Genomic DNA, 18,499 nt, shown 5'->3' on the forward strand with positions numbered 1-18,499 from the left:
CCCCCCCCTTTGATCCTGCAGTTCTTAGGAGCTTTCTGGAAGCCGTTTCCTTGCATCACAACACCAGACAATAAGAAGAAATCTCTCGGTGAGTGCTGCTGTTTTACTTTATTATTATTAGTATTATTATTAATTTGGGTGTGATGCTATGCTATGTGAGAAAGATGTCTGAAGTGTGTGTGTGTGTGTGTGTGTGTGTGCAGTGGGCTCGCTGTTACACCGTGGAAAATGTGACAATTTCGTTTAAAACCCTAGGAGCACTCTGTCAATTTGTTGCCTCCTCTACATTCAAACTATACAATCTGCTCAAAACATTGCAAATATTCCCAAAAAATTCAATTATCAGTTGTTTTTTATTTATTTAAAAAAGCATTTGGAGACTGTCCGCACATTAATACACACGGGCCAATCTCTACCATGTAACCCTGTTTCAGACATGCAGGCCTAGTGTGTTCAGTATTATTACTATGGCTATGATTTAAAAAATTATAAATTATTATGTGGCCTAATTTTACATTTTCGATGCCATATTGTTTGGTAAATGTTGCTTTTTTCACTTATTCACTTCATGGATTTTTTTTTTATAAACCCAACTGAATATCTAGAAAGTGCAGGTCATGTGTGTGTGTGTGTGTGTGTGTGTGAGTGTGTAATATCATGTAATGACACGTGCTAATGTAATATAAGCCAGAGGTGTGATGGCCGCGGGTTACAGCCGCAGCGCGAGACACACCGGGGTCACTTCATCATTTGATAGGACAGTAAATTAAGAAATTACTGTAATAATGAGCCTAATGCTAACCAATGCAAGCATTTATAATACCAGTTATGGAACTATCACTAAAAAAGAGGTCACAGTTGTAAAGTTATTTTCATTCAGACAACACACAAGAACAAACATCAGGCCTACACATACGTAGGCTATACATCCATTGTGTTGAATATTTTAGAATTTACAGCAATACACTTGTTTGACTCAGTAGCCCATAACTGCGTAAAATATGAGTTTAAATCCCATAGTCAGAGGAAATTCCTGCGTGTCATCCTCCGTGGCCTACATGCCTAAAGTCCTGGGGGAGGGAAACAAATGGGGGAAGAACAAAAAAAAAAATGGAAAGAGGATTTCCATGGCTCTGCAAAGGCAGAGAGTTTCAGTGGTGAAACCCAATATCCGTGACTCAATCCGAAACACGGAGCCGTCGATGCGCGTCCAAGGAAAATAAAAGAGCAGGAGCCATCCTTCACAAGCACCGGCGTGCTCTTACAAGTCAACACACACATGTAATCCGCTCTGCTTATTTCTCCACATGCACGGCTCTTCCCACACTCTTGCTTAGTGGGGAAAAATAGGAAGAAAAAAAAAGAAAAGAAATGCTGATTAGCGGTTTGGTTAATGAGTAATGAGGTTTTTTTTAGCAGCAGTTGGCAGATCCTTCAGTCCTTACAAAAGGTGGTTTGAAGGAAAAGTTGCAGACGGACACATTTCAGGCTCCCACCTTCCACCTACACGGAGCTCATCCTCTCTTTTCAGCAGCCCACAGCGAATGCTATCTGTTTTAAAGTTGGGGCTGTTTACACACACACGCACACACACACACACACCCGCTGCTGGGTGCTAGAAAACTCATAAATCTTACGTAGCCATAAACGACAGGGGTAGCGTTCTGAATAATAAAAATAGAGGGAAGTGGGTGAGAGAGCTCTAGAGACACACAGAGTGCTGTAGCAGTGTGTGTGTGTGTGTGTGTGTGGTGTTGGTATGAAAACATAGTAGGCCTAAGACACCTTCTTATTTTCATTTCCATTTTGGTCTCACCTCTCTGTCTCTTTCCTTCTGGGCTTTTCTTGTCGCTCCTGCTTTTTTAGCCTTCTTCACCTCTTTTTTTCCCCTCCTGTCTTCCTCCACTGTGTCAAAGCACAGAGAGAACACCGACTGTTGTGTTCCCCCCTTTAAAAATACCTGGAAGTGGGGAATTTAAAGTTCCCCTCGCAGCCATGTAAGCCCTTATATCTGCACATCTCATGGGCTACATTATCTTTTAGTTTTTATTTCTTTTACCGTTTGTTGATTTGTTACATTTTTACTCTTTGTACCTTTTATGTCAGTTTCCATACTTCACATTTTTCTGTGCCTATGTAGCAGCAGGGGGAGACAAGGTGTTGAAATCCTAACAAAACAGACTATATATAGACAAATATATATATATTTCTACAGGGAGTGATGAGCTGCAGGCGGGGGCCTGTAAACATAGTTTAATAAAATCACATTTTATGGAAAAGTAGGGAGTGAGAAAGTGCAAGAAAGAGAGCAACAGTCTTCTCATGTTGCCTGGAAAATGTCCTCAAAAAATATTAAATGAATTCACCAAATTGGCACTAACAGGTGTTTGATAGGTGATTCCTCCCTAAAGTGTTACTTCCACATCCATCACTCACTTAACTCATGGATCTGATTAGGTTGTGGCAACACTTTCAAATAAATAGTAGCCTATGTTTACATTTCCAGTGACAGTGTAAACATATACCAAGTCACTTTAAAAATGTAATATCACCCACTAAGAATATATTTGGTTAAGCCTTAACGTTTGCCATCCAACATATATATACAGTATACATATGAAATAAGAGTTTGTTTTGGTCTCTTTAGTTTGGCAAAAACATGTTCTTACTGTAACAATGTTCAGATATTAGGTCTACTAATACAGCTGCTGTGCTTCTTTATTTATTAGACTGTGCTATTTTACATTTTTCTTTTGCCATGTGTTAAACTGTGAGCCTATCAATTTAGACTGCAAAGTAGTGTGGTCTTAGTAGGCTAACTAATTTCTATTTACATGCTTCTTGGAGTAAATAATCCACAGCCAAATTAAGTGAAAATGAACTAGTAACCCCTGGAAATGAAATTTAGATGTTAAAATTGTCTATCTATGTCCTTGTGATCCTTTTCACCGCTCAAAACAACTTCATAACAATTACCCATACATAAGTCTTATGTTGTTGGCATATGGCCTACTAGTTAGAACTGAAGGAGAAAAACAAAGATGGACTGTCCCATCCAATCAGCTGTTTAAAATCCTCGTGTTTAAGGAGGTGGACAGAGAGAATTGTAAACAACCTGTATTGATATTAGGCTGTGAAAGTTACTCAAAAGTTTTCCCTAATGAAAAAAGCCAGTTGCGAGCTGTAGGCCTATGTAAACATGCCTATAGAAGATTCCAATGTGGAAGAGTGAATTCTGAGCTAATAGCAAACGTATAGGCCACTAGGCTACCCTATGTCTGGATGTAGGACTAACACAAGTGCCTGCGTGTTTCACTTGCAGCCAGTGAAATTAGCATAATTTGTAAGTGACGCTGGGATGTTTGATGGGGGAATCAACGCGTCCGCAAGTAAAGCCGCGTTATTTCCTCCGTTACACCCCCTTGGAGCGTTGCTAGTACCCGGACTTGTTGTCAACAACATAGTGAGAAGAGACCTAATGGGATGCTACCTTCAGAATTATTCTACTCTAGGCCTGGTATAGGCTATCGTTGCTGCTAGCCGTGTGGAATAAGCCCAAAATCGGTAGCCTTCCAGAGACCGAAGCGAGGCGGGAGCTCAGACCTAAGACGCGGCTGGAGAGAGGCAGGAGACCCGGGAAGACTTTGAGACGGGAGAAGGAGAAGGGGATTAAAAATAGAAGGGAGCTCAACCCCCCAAAAATGCGATGGGGTGACATTTTGTGGCGGACCTGTTCCTCAGAAGCGGACTGACTGACGGACTGAGTGGCTGCGTGAGCGACAGAGGCTAAAAAAGAAAGAAATTTGAGGCCATTGTTATCAGCCAGCAGCGGTGCAGGCAGCGCTGGTGCTGGGGCGGAGGGTAGAGGGCGGGTGGGGGGTGGGGGGCGCGAGCAGGCAGCAGGCAGGCTCCCGGTAAGCTTGTTCAGCTCGTGCGCTAGCTTGCCTGCCTGTAGCCTATTAGCCTACACCAAAGCCCGTCCGTTATTTCTGCCCGTGTATCGAGCCCTTCATTGTCGCCTTGAGCCCACCAGCCGTTCATGCCACACGGTGTCCGGTTAGCCGCCCACGCGCAGCCCGGTCCGCCGCCGCTGCTGCTGTTGGCTCCAGGACGTGTTGTGGTGGTGGTCGCGAGCAGCAGTGCTAGTCTCGAGACAGCCCCGGAGGAGCAGCGGGTTTGCGGAGAGAAGGAGAGGAGGAGGAGGAGGAGGAGGAGGAGAGAAGAACGGAAGAGAAAGCGAGCGGATTCGTTAGGCTATTAATTTATTTATTTAATTATGTATTATTGTTGTTATTGATTAGCCTACCTAGTGAACGTGCGTGAGGACTAATCTGGGATGCGGTGTTGCTGGGTCCGTGCCGGACTCGACCGGGACCGCCGGTGCTAAAGAAGGTAAGGAGCATCACCGGTCGGCAGGAAGGCCAGCCGGTAGCCTAATGCACGAGCTCATACAACAAACCAGAAATAGGCTACAGAGGGTTTGGGAACGGAGTGGCTGGCTCGCTGATTTATGGCCCGTATGACTTCAATCCCGGTTCAAGAAGAGTTCACAATGCTTTAAACTGCCGTACTACCCGCCGCAAGCAGCCCCCCTTCTTCTTTCGGCCTTCCATCTCTGTCCTTTTTGTTTTTCTTCTTCAGCCTCTCATTTCTTACCCTGTTCTGTCTATGCCTCTTACTCACATAAAGCTATTTATTTACAAAGCAATGGCCGACCCTTTTTTCTCTTTTAGATTATCTCCCTGATGGATACCTGTTTTCTTCCCCACTGGCCTCTGGTTTTATTATTATTTTGCTATTAGCCTGTATGATATTTCATTTCACTGGAAAAGGATTTGATGCTGTAATTTTATTCACACACTGTTTTTAGCCTAAATCGGGGGCACGGACACAGCAACAAAAGCTTTGATCTGGCCAATCTTTTATTGTTTATGGGCTCGGCTCCATATAATTGGCATCTCTCTCTCTCTCTCTCTCTCTCTCTCTCTCTCTCTCTCTCTCTCTCTCTCTCTGTGCGTGCGCGCGTGCGTGTGTCTGTTAATGGGATAAGAAATACGTGGATTATGTTAATGCATCTCTCTACGTCTCCCTGCCTGCATTGCTCTTCTCATGGCAGGCGCCATTTGTAATTTTATATCCCAGGATAAAACACAGACACTGGACACCAGTGGCCGACCTCTTCCCTCCCTTCCCTTCCCATCTCTCCCTCTCTCTCTCTGTGGTTTTTGTTTGGGTGGCTGTGTCTCTGTCAGTATAAGTGGATTATTCAGGGAGGCGTCTAGTAAAGTTGGTGATTGTATTAAGCTGCAGCCCTACAAGCAAGGGGCAGAGACATTACGTGTTCCTTTTAATGGCGATACAGCGATATGATTTAATAACATATTCCTCCTACACTAACTGCTACGGTCTCTCTCTTACTCTCTCTCTCTCTCTCTCTCTCTCTCTCTCTCTCTCTCTCTCTCTCTCTCCTTGGGACTATTCCTTAGAGTAAATAATTAGGATTCCAGCTTGTCTCCTAGAAAGATAAATGGCTGACATCTGTGACGTGCTGAGAGCTGGAGTATGGCTGGACTCTCTAATCACAAAAACGAATAATAGTAGGCTTATGGACAGAAAACGAAGTGATTAGTCAATAGGTTATATTGATATAAATCGGGCAATTTCAACTCATTGTGAACTCATCGTGAAAACACTCGCATCGGTGTGTGCAGGCCTATGTGTTGTTTTATATCTAAACCTGATTTTTTGGTTTGATTCTCAAATTTTTGCTCGTTTTTTTGCTATTTGTTCATTTAGGAAATGTAGCCTATAATCGGCGACTGGTGTTTGAAACAATAATTGTATCCCACTTCAGTCGTAAATCCTAATTAGCATTTAGAATAGCCATACAAGCAGACAACATCATTTCAGATCTTCTTTCAGGTTTGTTTTGGAGCTTTTTGCGTGGACCTGATTGATTTTTTAAATGCATTTTTATTTGTTGGATTTACAGGCCTAGACTTTTTGTCCACAATGAAGAACGGTAGTAGCCTAGCTTTAATTTGCTAAAAGTAGTAAATAGACTCGCTGTCTGTCCGTGTCGACCGGTGTTGTGCTAGGATTGGTACCATAACACTGACTGGTAGTAGTTAGCTTTAGCGCTAGCCTCCACAGGCGCACATAGGTGTCAGATAGCAGAGCCGCTTCTCCCCGTTAAACATTTTATCTCCAGAGGAGAAATGAATGCCAGGTGCTCCCTCGCGCCTGACAACTCGGGCCTCTCGCGGCCAGAGGCCCACCCCGGCGCTGAGCGCCAGATAGGGAGTCTAGGGGGGCTCGCACTGCCCTTTGCTTTTCTTCCTGTTTTTTTCTCGGGGGTCTGATAGAGAACTCGACCCTAATGAATCACTGACTCGTGAAGCTTCTTCCGGGCTTTCATTATTTACCCTATCTATCTATCTATCTATCTATCTATCTATCTATCTAAGTGTTTTGTCTATTTATTTTTTATTTTTTTCATTCTTCTTTTAAACATCTATGACGACCATATTATCCAAATAAAAACGTCTGAAAGTGTCTATCCTAAGTATAACCCCGATTTCCCATTACCAAAAAAGAAAAAAAAAAAAACATTTCCTAGATCACTTTCCTTTCACAACTCATTTTGAGCCAATTTGAGTGCATTTGAAGAAGCTTATAATTTATTAGCCTTTGTTACTGTGAAATCTATCTTAATAACGTGCAATAATAGGCCTGCGTAAAACTGCCATGTTTCTTCTTGCCTGTTAAAAAAATAAAACCCTCTGATGCAAGTGCAGCCTGTTATTCAGCAGCAACGATAGTTTCCGGAGATATGAGTGAGGTAACAGCCGAGCACACGGAATATAGTAAATCATATGTGGAAGGCAGAGGTTGACAGAAATAGGCTACCTACATCAGTCACGAAGGGAAATAGATACAGGCCACTTCACTGACGCCATTACACAACAAAATGTCACGTTCCGCTCGAATAACAGCAGACATGGTGGGGTAGTGCTTTATTAGAAAAAACTCATTCTAGGATTTATGAAAATAACGTAGGCCATCGAATAAGTGGAAAAATACAACGTACAGGAAACGGCGATTTTGTTGAATTGTATTCTAAAATTCAAACCTGAAGCATTGCCTTCAATCCTGAAATAAATGCTGAAAAAATAGAATAATTAGTCAATAACAATAATTACTACATATTCTACAAATAGTACCACTATTAATAATATCGACTAGTAGATAGACTACTATTTTATATAATAATAATAATAATATTAAAAACGTGTAATTACTACTAAGTGAGCTAAGCTAAATGTAAATGTAAATTTAACATTTATGTTATAAGTGTGTGTATGTTTTCATGTCGCCTATGTGTGTGTGTGTGTGTGTGTGTGTGTGTGTGTATGTGTGTGAGTGAGAGATGGAACACAGATTGCACTCCTTGTGCCTCCTCCATTGGAGCATCTGCAGGCTGTGCACTGGGCTCATAAGCGAGGGGGAGGGTAAGGGGGTAAGGAGGGTGGGGGGTGGGGGTGGGGGGGGGGGGGGGGGGGGTGAGGAAAGAAAAGCAGTGGTTTCTATTCATGTCATGGCGCCTTTCATGAGAGGAAGATGGATTTATCTCTCTTATTTCTTCATTCTGCCTCTCCTAACCTTTTAGGTCAGATTGCAGGGGACCACTGGAGAGACACCGTCACGTGACCCCCGGTACCAAATGGTCTTCCGGCAGTGGCTCTCAACAAGGACCGGAGCACAAGAAGACGCCGCCACTTCTCTCAGAAATGCAGAAGACAACATACTACGACAACTCCTCTGCGCTTTTTGGCGGCTACTCGTCCTACCAGGTGCAGGGGGCGGCAGCGGCAGCCGCCAACGGCTTTGGGGGCTACGATGCACCGGTCCCAGTGGCCCACCATCAGCCGGCCTTCCAGTCAGCGACCCATCTGGATGTGGATTCGTACCAGCGCTCGGCCTGCTCTTTACAGTCACTGGGCAGTAACAGTGGCCACCAGCAGCAGCAGCAGCTAGCCAAGACCAAGGAGCTGAATGGCAGCTGCATGCGGCCCAGTCTGCCGCCTGAGCACCACCCCAGCTCCCAGGTGTCCCCCCCACTGCCCCCCAACCCCAGCAACGGCAATACTGGGGCTCAGCAGCCGGGGGGCAGTGCTGGGGCCTCCTCGGCCTCTAAATCAGGCTCCAATAAGTTGTCTAATTGTTCCTCCTCCACATCGTCCTCCACATCGTCATCCTCTTCCTCACTGCCCCCCAACCCGACGATGGCCAAGCAGATCTTTCCCTGGATGAAAGAATGTCGACAGACGACCAAGCAGAAAAACTGTTCCCCCAGCAACAACTCTGGCAACGGTGTGTTAGTCTACACCTGTCTCTATCCCTCTGTCTGTCTTTGCTTTCATTTGCCCTCCATTGCACCACCAAAACAACATGTCTACTTACTCCTCCTACACCTCTCTCTCACTCTCTCTCTCTCGCTCCCTTGTTTTCCCTTTCTTCTGTTCCTTCTGTCCTCGTTCCTTTCTTTCTTCCTTCATTTTTCCTTTCTCATTAGCGCCTTTTTTCCTATTATCCTGCCTCCTCCTTCCAATCACCACATCTCTCTTTCCTCACCTCGCTTATCAACATCCTCTTTCAAGCCCCAGATCCCCAGAGGATTTAAAAGGTTTCTCAGACTATTATGGCATAACATGTTTCCACAGTCAGTGGTTCAGACAACAGGCAACTAGTCAAGCTGGTTATCTGTAGCTGGTGAGTCAGTCTGCTAATATTGCTTTTAAATGAACTTAAGTAGCTGGATCCACTACAGCATTTATACTTCTCCATGAGGAAGCATGTTAGGATGCTGGAAAGTAAGAGCGTAAAATCAATTCTGCTTTGCATCTTCACATTAAAGTTATTTGACTGAGTCTTTTGAATGACTAAACTGAGTAGACTAACTGTCAAATCCCTAAATATGGCAAGCAGTGAATATTAAAAGAGGTCAAAGGTCAGAGGCATGCTAGCCTGACCAATATCCCCGCATCACCTAGAGGAGCAATCAAGTCAACAAGCCAGGAAAATGTAGAACGGATGACAATTCATACACTTTTTATTTTTTATAGGCAACATTTTATCAGACTTATTTGTATGTGTATTAATAAAATATGGATTTTTGGTTCAAGATCTAAACACATCTCGCACTTTCTTTTTATTTTTTAGGGCATTTAGGCCTTAGTTAGTCACAGCTTAGGCATGAAAGGGGAGACAGACGTGGAAATACATGCAGGGAAGTGCTGCAGGTCGGAATTGAACCCACAACATCTGCATCAAGTACAGAGCCTCTAGTTATGGGCACTCGCTCTAGGCCACCCAGGCACTCTTGCGCTTTCTCTTTAAGAGATAGATAAATTACACTATTATGTCTGTGTGTTAAGTGCAGCGCTGGAGTCAGGAGCTTAGCGTTAACAAGGATCCAGCCAGGCTGGTTCTGTCTGAAGTGAAATAATACACCTACTAACACCTCTAAAGCTCGCAAATACCAACCCATTATTGGGTTTTGTTGTTGTGGTTTTAGAGAGAGTTACATAATGAAACCTTTTCTTGGCAAACAACAGCCAGGTGCAGAGACTTCCTGGAGGCTTGTCATCACAACAATGTTGCCAGGTTTGGCTGCTTCATGCCTGTACAGAGATTTAAAACCTGTGATCATGGACCGTATCTGGCAACTGGAGCCATAGTCAGAGACACTGCACTAGGAACCGCGTGGATGGATACAGGGTTGTTCGTCAAGAAATAGTTCTAAAACCACCTGAAACGGAATAAGAGAAAATCAAACATTTGAGAAAAGGTATATCTGGAATATTGTTGAAACAACTAAATCACAGTAAGGCTGCCAACCCTAATCTATACATCGACTAATCAGATGTAGTCAAATACTTTTTTATGTTTTATCATGCTAATATACTTATTTCAAAGAAACTTATAAGCACATCTCTGGTGAACACAATATTTAAAGTGGTGCTTTTGATTGATTCTTTTTGGTGAAACAGTTTAACAAATCTGTCGATTAGATCAACTAATTGATTGGTCGACAACATCATATACTGTACATGTTAATGTTAATGGAATAAAAATGTCATTATTCAAGGACAGCCCTAAATAGCAGGACCAGTTGAGAGGAAAAAAAAGGTACAGAGAGAGAGAGAGAGAGAGAGATTTGGTGTTCAGTCAGTAGAAAATGACCGTAATAAGTTGGACTGGATAAAGAAAGAATCAATGTTGACTGAGCCGTCAGGGAGTCATTACAGTAACAGTCGAGTCAGTTATAGGACAGTCTGGCTAACCGGCTGGCACAAACCAGCAGTCAATAGCCTGCACACACCTATTCATTTACTTTCTCCTCTTCACCCAGCAACTCCCATCCTTGCTCTCCACCCTCTGTTGATTACTTTCCTTCCGATTGCTCTCCTTCCTCCCCTCCCTGGCCTCCTCTGTCTCCTCCCTCCTCCTCTTCATCTCCTTTTTGCACCTTGTTGGAAAGCCGCTGCAAGAAGGAAGACATTAACGGAGTGAATTAAATTGGCATGTACGATAACAGAGGAATACATTTTCAGAGAGAGGGAGAATGACATGCAGACATTTGCAATGGATGATATTAACAAATGGAAAAAGAAATACAACAGGATGATGAATTTGAATATCTTCTGCATGTCTGATAACAGTCAAAGAAAACAACAGTTGAGGAAGACAGATATTAGAATTGCTAGTTATCAATGGGAAAATATTCTCTGCCATAATGAATATGAGTCTCATATTTGCATTGAAAACGCTTTCACTTGACTGGGCGGAGCGTTGAGAGGAGATTAGACTGTTTATTGATGAGTTTTTAAAACATTCATTACGTGAATGCCTCTGCCTCAGTGAGACAGACAACGCGATGGTTACCTTTCCTACTTTTATCTCCCATCTATAGAAAGAAACACTAGAGTCACACTGTTGCGAAAGAGAAAGAGTAACGGAGGGATAGGATATCAGTGCTTGCTTTGAACTCTCGTGCATCAGCTTAGAAGTATGAACACGTTGCAAGGAAGGAGCATCGTATTCATAACAGAGACGTAGTGGATGTGTACTCACAGAGAGAGAGATGGAAGAAGCACTGAAGTTCAGCAGTACTGTTTAAATTGGAATAAACACCAAAATGGAGACTACACGCGGTTCAGCAGCAAAACCAACCCTCGCGCGACGCTGTTACAAAAGGCACCTTTGGAATTGCTGGGTTGAAATGATGTTGTGGCTTGTGACATTTATGCTCACGGCACATGGTGAAAAAAAAACATCTCAAGTCTTAAAAACACCATGCATGACCATGCAAGATGAAGGAAAAACTTGGTTTTTCATTTTTTATGGCTTATGGCTTAGATCTTGAATCGCACCGGGGGAATTATTCCCAAAGCTAAACAGCCAAGTGAACAAGTGACTTCCAGTTCCTGTGCATCGAAATTCACAACATTGCTCACATTGGGTTTGATGCTACACTCAGTTGCCAGTTTATTAGGTACACCTACTCAACTTCATGAAGGGTTATAATGTTCAGGTTTTGTTAAAACCGTTGCAGAGAGGTGTTTTGCAGGATTGAATGCATTTCATTCACAGTGTCAAATCCTAAAAGAAATGATCTCAGGACACTTTACACATAGACTAGGTCAAGACCACTTTTTATAATTTACAGGGACCCAACAATTCCCCCCAAGAGCAAGCATTTGGTGCGACAGCTGCGAGGCAAAACCTCAGCCACAACCTGACTCTGGGTTAGCGGCCATTTGACTCTGCCGGTTGGATGGAATCTGTGGTGCTATTGTACTGCGTTGCGTTATACTGACAGGTGTTTGTATTATTTACTCTACCCTCTTTGTCATAAATGGGTTGGGGATAATATTAGAGATACCCCTCACTATAATGCAACATAATTTAGCAGCACCAAAGGGCAGCCTCCAAAATAGCCATGAAGTTGCATCAACACATCTCTAAAAAATATAGTGAACATTATAACCTAGATTAAGTGTATCTAATAAACTGACAACTGGGTGTATATATCTGGCTTAACTGTCTCCTTGTTTCCAACCTGTCTGATCCCATGAGGACTCGTGTTTGTTCACCTGTTGGACCTATTGTGACTGATGTTCCAAATGGCAGCAGTGTGGAGAACTCAATGTTATCATAAACAATGTGACTCAAGGCCAGATATAAGAACCTGCCCACTGTGGTGGCAGCACATCTGAAGAATGGCACTGACTTACACTTTTTGATTGTTTCACTTAAACACATCCTGTAAAATAGTGCCAGCAGCTGGTGGATGTGAGTTTGAGCGGACTCTGTGCTCTTAAGACAAAATGATTTGCTAGCCTCTGACAGTAAAATACACACTGCCTTGTTGAAAACATGTAAGCATTACTTGCACTCACCAAGAGTGACTAACAATGCGGCACTAGTCCCGGGGTCATGCCATAAACAGCAGTGGAAACAGCAAGTCTCTGTGAGGAGTTAGTACAACTTTCCATAAATGTGGTGAGAAGATTGACTTTTCTTGGCGAGCCAGTTTCAGTGAGTGCAGGTCAGCCCCAGTTCCTGCTCGTAGTCCCTGTGCTGTGGCAGCTGTTGCTGTAGGGGGTCGGTCTTTCCAGCCAAGATGCAATTTAGCTGCCCTCGGCCAGCACCGGGCCCTCCGTCCCTTAATAACTGTCACTGTTATGAAGTGTTGACAACTAATATCAAGGGATAATTCAGCCAGCAAACCCGGACCCCCCTTTGCTTTATTAAAAACGTGAATGCTTTCATTTTCCTCCAGCATGCAGCCTGCAGAGTGTTTTAATCTGTCTTCCTCTCTGGCTCTCTCAATTTTCATTCATCCTTTTACCTGTTTCTTACTACATCCTCCTTCTTTTTTTACATTTACGATCTTTTCGTCCTTTTTTGTACATGCCTCCTGCTTTTACCCTCTGGATTTTGGTTGTGCCCCGGTTTCTTTTTGGGGGTTATAGCCTTTCCCTGTATCATATCAGTTTTATTATTTCTCTGTGTAATGGTTCGTCTTCTCTCCTCAGCGTCAGGAGGAGCTGAGAGCGGCAGCAGCGGGGAGAAGAGTCCTACAGGCGGCTCGTCGGCGTCATCTAAGCGGGCTCGCACGGCGTACACCAGCGCCCAGCTGGTTGAGCTGGAGAAGGAGTTCCACTTCAACAGGTACCTGTGCCGGCCGCGGCGCGTGGAGATGGCCAACCTGCTCAACCTGTCCGAACGCCAGATCAAGATCTGGTTCCAGAACCGACGCATGAAATACAAGAAGGACCAGAAGTCCAAGGGCCTGAGCTCCAGTTCTGGAGGGCCCTCACCGACTGGCTCCCCACCCCTGACCATGCAGTCCTCCGCCAGCTTCCTCAACTCAATGCACCCCATGGGAGGGGGAGGTGGGGGAGGTGGAGGAGGCTATGACGTCCCCTCTCCGCCATCCTTCGGCAAACCCCACCAGGGAGTGTCTTACTCCATGTCCACTGCCTACTCCAATGTCCCCATGAAGGGCTGCCCCCCCCAACAGAAGTATGGCGCCCCAGACCAGGACTATGGCGACCCCCATCCTCACCACGGCCTCGTGCAGGCCAACAACGCTGGCTACGGGACTCCCACCAGTATGCAGGCCAGTCCAGTCTACGTGGGGGGTGGCAGCTATGTGGAACCCATGCCTGGCTCGGGGCCCTCCATGTACGGGCTAAACCACCTCGGCCCCACCCCAAACCACCATCAAACCATGGACTACAATGGCGCGGGGCCTATGTCAGCCACCAACCAGCACCACGTGGGCGGAGGGGGCCCCCCGGGTCCCTGTGACCCGCCCACGCACCCAACGTACACCGAGCTGTCGGCGCACCACACCTCGACTCAGGGCAGAATCCAGGAAGCACCCAAGCTCACTCACCTGTAGCAGGTTTGGAACAAAATGACAACGTAGGAAATAGCGAAGACAACGCAAAACACGTAAGACGACGTGACTCATTAACAGACTAACTAACACGTGGGGACTCTATTGCTGCAACGGGACGGCAGGAGAGACCAAAGGAGACAGACAGGAGCCATCCAGTTGTTTTGTCCCGTGCAGCCACAAAGGGGAGCAATCAGTGTTTCGTGTGGTCCACCCCACCCTGTTCCACTGCCTTCTGATTAGGGCTAGAGCTTTTACTGTTACCTTTAAAGTGCAGTTAACTTAATTTAAAAATTACAGTAGTAGTACCGACGAACCATTCATGTTGCAGAAAGAGACAATAAGGCACATCTCAGTGAAATCAATGGTAGTTACAAACACATTTCCAAGGATCTTTTTAAGCCGGGACCAAACTTATTAACTTACTCTCTGCTACTGAAACGTTACATCATACACGAAATGAGGGAATCAAATTTTTAAACCATTTAACAATGCATTATCAGTTTATTGCATTATTGTTTAGTTTTAACGTAAATATTTGACTTACACATTCAAAATGTTTTACTGTGCATTATCAGTGATTGAGTTCTCATTTTAGAACTATCGGTCTCTTTTACCCATGTTTACGCATTTAACATTGGCTTTTTAAGAGCTATTTACACTCTTGAGAGTCCCAGGCCAGTGAAGCATATTGTAGGCGTGGGAGAAGAAGTGTCCAGTCAATTGTGTCCCATGTCCCCCTGGGGACGATAAATGTCAGGAAGCTCATCTTGTGGCACTGGTGCGGAGACGTATCGGCAGCTGTATGGCATGACAGGATCTATGGTGATGGCGCCATTGTTTAGTCAGTATTCATTAGACTGGTAATCTACTTCACAGTCAATCAGAAAACTGCAATACAGACTACTGTACTCAAACAGAGCAGATGTCAGTTTTTCGTTAAAAATATTTCTTAGAATCCCCCCCAAAAAACCTAACATGAAAGTACGATCTATTGGTTACTCAGCAACATAATTTCAAAACAATTTGTGTGTGGGTGGAGCACATTGCAGGAGGAGCTCAGCTAGCATGGTGTTGGAGCTAGTACGGGGTTTCAAATTGTACTTTTATAATAAAATAGTTCCCCATAAGACACACATATACAAGCAGCTCTCCCGCTAAATGACATAGTCGAGATTTGAATGGGCCGTTAACGAGGTGGTTAGATTTATGATGCTGAGCTCTCTCCCTCTAGGCAACTCATGTTGTTGTCAGCCGAGCTGAGCTATGTGGAGGCCTCTGCCTCTCCATCAGCCAGAGAGAGAGAGAGAGAAAGCAAATGGATGGGTCGAGCTGGCAGTACTCGTCCTTCCTCTGTTCCTCCGAAGCACATAAAAACCACTGGATGCTCTCCCCTCTCCGCTGTCTCTTTTTGCCTCCTGCCGTACCCGTCTCCGTCGGTCCAGACTGAATCACTACTAACCCTCCGTCTCTTGTCTGTGGCAGCAGCACATGGCTTCTGAAGGAGGCAAAAATTCCCACAATCCGCCACAGACCGCCCCCCCCCCTTCCTCTCTCACACACACACACACACACACACACACAGACACATCCATCACCGCACTCACCACCCCTCCCATCAATCTAACAGGGTTTAAGAAGCAAGCTCAAAGGCTAAACTAGCTCCCATAGACACGCATCTGTGCTAAGCTACGCTAGTTCATCACAGCCTCCATTCACACACACACACACACACACACACACACACAGCAATGCTAAGCTAGCTTCCTTTCGTTGACACACATCCACAGCCAGGTTATGCCAGCTGTTGACATCTTTAAACAAACACAATGAGAGGACATGAAAGAGACATTTTAATGTTCTTATTTTTAGCACATCATCGACACAGGGTAAATAAAAAGAGTGGAGAACACTATTTATTTATGTTTGGGTAATTCATTACCCTCCTCTCTCTCTCTCTCTCTCTCTCTCTCTCTCTCTCTCTCTCTCTATCACTTTGGAACGGTTCACTTGCATTAACGAACAACAATGCGAAGAAGTCCACATTTTATATTGTTTGGTTTTGTTCTCACATATCTTGACTTTTAACGTGGATACAGGGTATATATTTGAACAAAAATGCATGTCCCAGAAATTGGAGCTGAGGTGTATCGCACATTTTTAAACTACTTTACTAGGTTGATTTGTTTCAACGGTCAGTGAGTGGAGTTTCGGGACAACACACATGTCCGGCGGTTTCAGCCAGTGTTTAAGCAGCATGGGTTGACCCCCCCACTACTCTCTCGGCCGTTCTGGAAATCAACCTTTGGTATGTTTTTTTTAAAAGTGCAGATTTACACAAACACTTTCCACATCTGGGCATCATTGTTGCACTTAGAGTTTACATTTTGATGGTTAAAAGGAAAAAAAATAATAATAATAAAATCTTATTTTAAAGACGGTAGGCCCTCCAATCAAAGCGTCTTTCGCCAATGTGTGTTCAAGTGAACATTCATATATAAATATTTATTTGTTATAGCCAGTTCAAAAAGACTTTCTGTTTTGTATTATTATTATTATTATTATTATTATTTATCCTTCATGTATTTATATCGAGAAAAAATACTGTACTTTTTTAGTATTTACCTGTTATGAAAGAAAAAAAAAAACATTGTGTTTCTTCTTGTCCCTTGTACTGAAGTTACATTTTTTAGTTCTTGTATTTTAGAAGAAAATAAGTAGTTTTTATGTTCCTATAATGACCCATGTACATACATGTCTTGGCTTGTACAGGGAAAAAGGCAAGGATGGGGATTGGTGACCCATCCGTGCATAGTCTGAAAAATTTAGACAAACTATTAGCTGGAAAAAAAATGAACGAGTCTTTTTGGAGAAAAACAACTTCTTTTTTTGTCCTTTGTAGCTCCTTTTTCTTTCACTGTTGAGAGAGTTGTCTGTCGAACAATTCTTTAATAAAATGTTATGTTATTCAGAGATATCGTCAGTTTGTTTATGATCCTCAGGTGTTTTGGTAAATGATTAGTAAAATACTAGCATGTGACACTTTGTTAGGCAGTGTTACTGTCACATGGAAAACCTTTTAAGGATAAACATATTCTTCTATAAAAAAATATTCAACCTAATAAAACAGGGGTCTTCAACATTTGTTAGTCCAAGGACCCCTTAGCTTAAAGAGATCATGAAGTTGCATATTAAACTTAACGTATAGGGCGGCCTAAAGCCTTTACACATTCCTTTTTATGGTGCATGGTTTTAAAATAATAATTATTGACATATTCACATCTTTATATATCATGTTTTAATGTGTAACTTTCACGTAACACAGTCAATTCTTAAGCTTAACTATCTTAACTTATCTTAACTATCCGGTTTACCTTTGCTAATTAAATGCTGGACTCACGTTCATGTATATTTTCAGACATTTTGTAACTTTTGGATTTTTTTAAATGATTCAACAATAACTTGGCGGACCACTTGCAGTAACTCTGAGGACCCCCTTTGGGTCCGGGACCCCATGTTGAAGATCTCTGTCCTAAATGCCTTCCAAATCAGCTGATCTCAGTGATAGGAACCCAAACGGGCCATTTCAAAGATATAAAAGACAAATGATTACCTAAATCATTTCAAGGTACTAACAACTGTTTAAACCCTGCACAGATGTTTTTGAAAGCTGTTTTGTGACATGTGCAGCGGGCGGTGTGTATTCCACGCTGATGTGATGGGGGAGGATCTGGTGTGGACTTCTGTCCAGCAGCATGTCTCTGGTTCAGGGCTGACCTGACACTGATGCCAGTATTGGATAGCGGGTCAATCCTTCAGGCTAAAGCATGGCATCACTGTCAGAAAGCATTCCTGATAATTACACCTGAAGCCTGGAGCGACATGTAACATGTCAGAAAGTAAAAAATCTTTAACCTTTAGGAAAACTTCCAATCTGCTCTCCTTTATGCTTTAGAAACTCGACAGAAAGAAGGAGGTTAAAGTGGCAGAGTTATCCTGCTACTGTTGCTGGTGACTGGTGTACATTTACTGTACTGATTGCCAGCACAACTGCTATGTCAGATACTGGGCTGCATCCCAATGAAGGTCTAAGGTCGGATCCAAGAACTATTCCTGAACTGAAACCTGATACCTGTTGCTGCTTGATTTTTTTAGAGCCCTCTCTCTGAGAATTGAACATTGACTTTAGCTCTGCTATTTAGTCTGAAAACTCCAAACTATTGTCACTAACTGTTAAAGCTCAAACTCTCTCCAGACCAGTCTTTAGTGTCCAGTATTGTGGAGCATTACAGCTGCCGTGTTATATATTTAACTCTCATTGATTGTGGAGAAAACATTTAGCCTCCACAAAAAAAGGGTTCCATTAATTCAGGTCATGGTTTCACATGGTGAAACAGATTGGAGACGCCAAGTGGCAGGAAGGCGACTCGGGTTCACCGCAACCACAACCCATCCTGCTCAAGTGTCCTTGAGCAAGACACTGAAAACCCTGAACATTGCTCACTTTATTTGAAGAATCTCAAGAAT

At 43.5% G+C, this 18,499-nt stretch overlaps 1 protein-coding gene across 6 annotated transcripts in view; it reads left to right on the forward strand.

Annotated features, from left to right (window-relative positions):
- hoxb3a (homeobox B3a) overlaps positions 1-16,955 on the forward strand; it is an 86,558-nt gene extending 69,603 nt beyond the window's left edge. For 5 of the 6 annotated variants that reach the window (XM_034894474.1, XM_034894475.1, XM_034894472.1 and 2 more), the window contains 3 exons: positions 22-88; positions 7,670-8,373; positions 13,104-16,955. In XM_034894474.1, the coding sequence (XP_034750365.1) occupies positions 7,791-8,373; positions 13,104-13,975 (1,455 nt within the window). In that variant the 5' untranslated portion in view covers positions 22-88; positions 7,670-7,790 and the 3' untranslated portion in view covers positions 13,976-16,955. Of the gene's footprint in view, positions 1-21; positions 89-3,879; positions 4,393-7,669; positions 8,374-13,103 lie in introns of those variants that run through there. The other variant, XM_034894478.1, reaches the window with a different exon arrangement.
- The last annotated feature ends 1,544 nt before the right edge of the window (positions 16,956-18,499 follow it).

This window comes from Etheostoma cragini, chromosome 15 (assembly GCF_013103735.1).
Source record: "Etheostoma cragini isolate CJK2018 chromosome 15, CSU_Ecrag_1.0, whole genome shotgun sequence".
NCBI lineage: Eukaryota > Metazoa > Chordata > Actinopteri > Perciformes > Percidae > Etheostoma > Etheostoma cragini.